This window comes from Musca autumnalis, unplaced genomic scaffold (assembly GCF_047663935.1).
Source record: "Musca autumnalis isolate F117 unplaced genomic scaffold, ASM4766393v1 scaffold_4, whole genome shotgun sequence".
Taxonomy (NCBI): domain Eukaryota; kingdom Metazoa; phylum Arthropoda; class Insecta; order Diptera; family Muscidae; genus Musca; species Musca autumnalis.
Window position 1 is genome coordinate 111185282 of NW_027411977.1, and position 6000 is coordinate 111191281.

Genomic DNA, 6000 nt, shown 5'->3' on the forward strand with positions numbered 1-6000 from the left:
CCTCTGTGATGTAGGCGTCCAGACAACTGCAAAAACAGTTGTTAAATTATGAATGAAAACCATAGATTTCCTTTTCTTTTCCGTTCACACATTTTGTTTTTGTACATATTCTTTTGTTTTCAACACATTTAAATTATCATCTCACTTCTTTTTCACAAAAATGTCAAAAATTTGTTAACCGTGCTGTCTGTGAAAAACTGATAGACAGCTGGGAGACAGCCGACAAATGTATGTATGTGTTAGTAAATCAGAGTTGTATTTGAAGACAAACTGTCTGGTGTAAACGCCTAGTAAATTTGTTTCCATAACATACTTCTTTTCATCCTAAAGGCCTAGTCCCAATTTACATTAGGCGAGTTTACTTGCGGCAATTGTCAGTTTCTAGGTGAGAGAGGGTGCTGAGAGGCAAAGGGTTACCATATGCCTCACCTCTCTCTCCTACAAAATGACAATTGCCGCAAGTAAACTCGCCCAATGTAAATTGGGACCTACGTACATAAGGCCATGTTTATATTATAGCCTTTTGCAGGGTTAACCTTCTTTATGAGGATTTGTTTGACGTATATGTAATGGAATTGACATTTAAAACCCAGTGGGTTTGTTAAATCCTGTTATATATAAAAGTACTATAAGCTGCCTCGCCTGGTTAACAAAAGTTACAAAAACCGAATATTTTTGACGCATAGAAAACAGGGTTAACAACGTTTTCTTTGTTAAACTATGTTTACATTTACGAAATCCACTCGATTTCACTACAAAATTCCTTTGCGTATACGTCAAATGAAAACTCATCTGAAATCCATTCGATTTCATTTGACGTTTAAACAATTGAATTGACAGTTGAAATCGAGTGGATTTCGTAAATGTAAACCAAGCATAATATAAAAAAATAAAACATTTTATGGTTTTCAAATAATTTTAGATTTATTAACCCCATAAAATCTCAAGCGACCAAACTCCGTTGCAAAAACCGTTGCAACTTTTGGTACTTTTTGACTAGAGTTGGAATTTTTAGCACAAATACCGAATACAACACTGTATTTTTGGTGGATTTGTGCCGGATTTAAAATAAACCCTGTCGTGAGAGGATTTAATTTTTGTATGGCAAATCTGGTCAGATTTACAGAAACAGGTAGATGTATCTCGAAAATAGAAAACAAATAAACTTAAAGTTGTACACGTAAAATGTCAACATTTGTTTTGTTTGAAAATTAGTACATTCTTGCATGAATTGACATGTAAATGTCAAATTCTATTTCATCATTTGAATTTTGGCATGGTACAATAAAAAGGTAGAAACAACGGCGAATTGGTAAAACAAAGCAACTTTTTTTGTAATGTAAAATGTCAAAATTTTCGCCAAATGATCTCTTGTTGTCTCTTTTTATCGCTTGTGTTCGTCTATAAAGTGTAGACATGCTACCTCTTACTTACCGAATCATATGGTTTTTTGTTTTGATTTTTCATGGCGAATTCCTAGTTTTTTGACGTTTTAGATTCGATCAGCTGGGCTGAGGCATCTACCTTTGTAATTGTACCGTGAAAGAAGGTCATAGCCGACTTACGCATCCCTACAATTTTGTAATTCTGTTTTGGCCACTCATCTTTATTGGTTATTTTTCCATTGTCTTCTTATCGACCAAAAATCAGTATCTCTTATTCTTTTCGTGTGTAATTGCGGTGTACATACATACAAAAATATAAATTTATACGTTTTAAAAATAAAAGTTCATGATGCCCGATTATTCTGAACACGGAAACGAAGCTGGGCGGGCTCCCGAAGCAAGTGAAGATGATCCTCCTATGTCTCGCCTATTCATATTCTGCGACAAAAGTCATACGGAAAATGATATCCGTAAAAGTTTTTCTCCCTACGGTCTCTTACAGGATGTTAAAATTATAAAGGAGAAGGATACTGGGGAAAACAAAGGCTTTGCATATGTGAAATATGCAAAAACGTCTGAGGCAGCAAAGGCTCAGGAAGAATTGCATGGTAGTATAATAGGAAAATCTGATCGGCCATTAAGGGTATTTGTTGCTGCTAGTCGAAGTCAAGGAGCCAATAAATCTCAAAAAATTGAGCAGGAACAATGTGTGAGACTTTTCATACAATGTTCAAAAGAAGTTGACGAACAAGAACTACGCAATGAATTCAAAATATGGGGTCCAGTAGAAAGTGTTACTCTGATTCGACATAAGGATACCGGCAATCCCAAAGGTTTCGGTTACATCCGCTATACCAAATTTTATCACGCAGCTTTGGCATTTGAAAACTGTTCACCCAAATATAAGGCCAAATTTGCGGATCCGAAAAACTCAAAGCGCCATACTGAAGAACAGTATTCAGAAAAAGCCGAACCCAGTCAGTTATTGAAGCTAAAAAGAGGCGAACAATCTCAACCAACTTCGCTAAATGTAATAGTGAGTAAGACTATTAAACAAGATCAGCTGTGGCGATTATTTGACATAGTACCTGGTTTAGATTACTGCCAAATTCTTAAAGGTAACATTTGTATGGAGTAACTTTTTGTAGTTCATAAAATAATCAAATCTCTTTCATTTTCTCTTGATAGAGGGCGACTATAATAATGAAGCTATTGTCGTATATCACAATCCAGAATCTGCAATTTACGCCAAGTAACTATTTTACACAATAAATTATCTTTGTTTTATTAAAAATAATTCTTCAACAGAGAAAAAATCCATGGATTTGAATATCCTGTTGGTGAACGTATAATAGTCAAATTATCGGATATGAGTTCGGCACACATTGATACATCGTTTATAGAGAGTATGTAATCATATTCGAAAAAGTATATTTACAAGAGATGTTCTTGATATTTCAGAGCATACTAGAAAGGAAACTTTTTGCAGTGTGCCCTTACCACAATCGCATCCCATGGCCCCTGCCGAATCTCAAGTAGCTAAGCGATTATTTATGATAATGCCTACAGTAAGAACTAATCACTTTTTGATTGAATTACCATACTAATCAAGCAATTTACTATTTTAGCCAGTTCCGGTTGCCATATTAAAGAACATATTTTGCTGTTGGCCTGGACTAATTGATTTGTATTTTTTACCAAACAAATCATGTGGTTATATTAAATATGCTGACAAAGAATCTGCATTGAAAGCAATGGAAACCCTAAGTGGCGCCGAAATATGTGGAACAAAAATAAAGGTCCCTTTTCATTTAGTGTTTCATAACACTTTATTTAAAAAAAAAAAAACTATTTTTTAGATTGTTGAAGCTGAGGAACAAGTAAAACATGATGGCTCTAAAAACGCAGGCGATGATGGAAGCCGGAAGCGTATGCGACGAAACTAACAAGTAAGTTTAAAATATGTTTAATTATCGTTGTGTATCGAGACAATACAAGGTAAGTAATATGCTTAATATTTTTTGAATAAAATTTGCGTGTTTGGATAAAAATAACATTGTAGAAAAACTATTATTTCATTATTGAAAGTCTATTTGTCTTTTGTTTCCGCAGACATACAAGTAACAACAGTGGACTAAAACGATTACGAAACACTATAAACTGACAACTCAAATGTTACCACAACAACTTCTACTATTGGAAACTAACAAAACAAAAATAACGGATTTACTTACTTGAAGGAATTAATACCTACCTACTCTACTGCACACACTAAAATACAAACTAACTTATAAATTATAATCAATCACAAATCATTATCCTTAAAATTATCGTCTATAGTATTGGGAGATACTTCATCTCTAAAAAGGAAATCATCCATTCTTTATATAGGTCTTATTAAGATTCAATACTTGTTTCACAAGTATTTACTTTCATCAGCAGTGTATAGAATAAACCAAAATAAATTACAAACTTTTTGTTTTATTAGCTGTGTCTTTTCACGTGATAATTAGTAATAATTATTACAAATGTTTCAAATTTTGACAGTTGTATAAAGGAAAAGTTGCTGAAAAAATTGTTTCATCAACATTTAGTAAGTAAAAAGACACCAATTATCCGGTTGATGGTAAATGCCAATGAAAATTTACACATCTGTAAAATAACGTATCGTGAAAAAACTATTAGCCAGTAGTCGCGTGTACTAATTTTTGGTAAAGTAAATTGAGTTTTTGTTTAATAATAGCTCTGTTCCTTTACGTGCAAGAATCTTCAAGTTTTACCACTTTTAACTCGAAAAGCGTTCCCTTACTTCAGACACCACAATGGATATGGAAGGAGTTTACTACTTTTGCAGGTTTTACCATCTTCAAAAGTAAATGAACAGAGCAATTGGTCTGTTCCAGTACTGCAAAAATCTACCAATTTTTAATATTTTTTCGATAATGATTGCTTAAGTCTGGAGTATTCCCTCATTGGCTTAACTTCATCAGTACCTTTCTATACAGAGAGTAATGTTTACAAAACGCACTGACAGCCTGCAAAATTTACTGATCGCTACCAATATTATGATTTCATCCCGGCGAAGGGAAATATCAATTGGCTTTTCAGTGTTTGAATTGAAGATCCCAAAAAATACCAGAACAGATATTTGCAAGCATATGAATTGTATGGTGTATGAAGTAAAGGAACGCTTTTCGAGTAAAAAGTGGTAAAACTTGAAGATTCTTGCACGCAAAGGAACAGAGCTAGTTTTGCTCAAATAATCGTTTGCTTGCTAGTGTGTCCGTTCAATTTTGTCTATCATCATGCAACCACAAAATATGTGTGTCTGGTTACCAAAGGATTACACATGCAAGTAACTTGCAGACAGTTGTGTATACATATTATAGTCGAAACTTCAATTTTTTCGAACTGACACTTGCATGTGTAGACGTTCGGAAAAAAAATTGAAGTTACTTTCAAAGCACTTACATTGATTACTGACAAGAAAATTTTGTCGGCAGTGAGGTTGTTAGTTGGTGTGGCAATGAATATGTGTGAGTGTATTGGTGTTTTTCGAACTGCCACTTGCATGTGTAAACGGGGGGTTATTAGGAACAAGTTGAGTTGACGAACTATGCTCAAAAAAATGTTTTTTTAAATTGTATTTTTTTTCAATTAGCCGGCTTTCGGCCGGGGATTTAAGACTTTCTCCTATGGACAGGTGCAAATCTAGGGCAAGGGAACAACTTTTTTTTAAATTTAAAATTTTTCTCTTATCAGCTGGCCTTTAACAAAGGAATTTTTGGAACTTCAAAGGCCCATATCTCGGGAAGTATGGACTTCCGCAACAAATGTTATATATATTTGAGATCAGGGTGACGAGATCTACCTGTGATAAAAATTTCATTTCGATCCGAGCATAGTTGGCCAGCTCGTCTTATGCCCCTAATTAATTGCGTGTTGCGTGTGCGTTCGAAAAAACAAAATACATGTATTTCAAATTTACAACAAAAACAAATACATGTATTTTGTTTTTGTTTTTTTGAACGCACACGCAACACGCAGTTAATTAGGTAAAGCCATTACACATGTCAGCATAAGCTTTGTTCCTTTATGGGTACTTTACACGATATGTTTTTTACATATGAGTTGTCACTTTGCATATACATCTTGTATTGGAGAAGTGACAACTCATATGTAAAAAACATACCGTGTAAAGTACCCATTACTTTTTTAATGGTAATGTTAAGTTTACATTTACGAAATCCACTCCATTTAAACTGTCAATTCCATAGCTCAAACGTCAAATGAAATCTCATCTTGATTTCATTTGACGTTTAACCTATGGATTTGACAGTTGAAATCGAGTGGATTTCGTAAATGTAAACCAAGCATAAGAGTGGTAAAAGAGAAAAGTGTCAAAATTGCTATCTCATGAACATTTTTACCAGAAAAGTAAAGGAACGGAAAAATGGTAGATCTGGCAGCAATGTAAAACACCAATACACTCACACATATTCATTGCCACACCAACTAACAACCTCACTGCCGACAAAATTTTCTTGTCAGTAATCAATGTAAGTGCTTTGAAAGTAACTTCATTTTTTTTCCGAACGTCTACACATGCAAGTGT

The 6000-nt window shown here is 34.0% G+C and overlaps 1 protein-coding gene across 1 annotated transcript; it reads left to right on the forward strand.

The window, feature by feature from the left end:
- The first annotated feature begins 1552 nt into the window (after nt 1-1552).
- LOC141403648 (RNA-binding protein 45-like) lies at nt 1553-3857 on the forward strand. Its single transcript, XM_073986383.1, has 7 exons — nt 1553-2503; nt 2574-2637; nt 2694-2791; nt 2847-2953; nt 3014-3184; nt 3245-3334; nt 3498-3857. The coding sequence occupies exons 1-6, from the start codon at nt 1732-1734 to the stop codon at nt 3329-3331; spliced, it is 1299 nt and encodes a 432-aa protein (XP_073842484.1). The 5' UTR covers nt 1553-1731; the 3' UTR covers nt 3332-3334; nt 3498-3857.
- Nucleotides 3858-6000: the final 2143 nt, after the last annotated feature.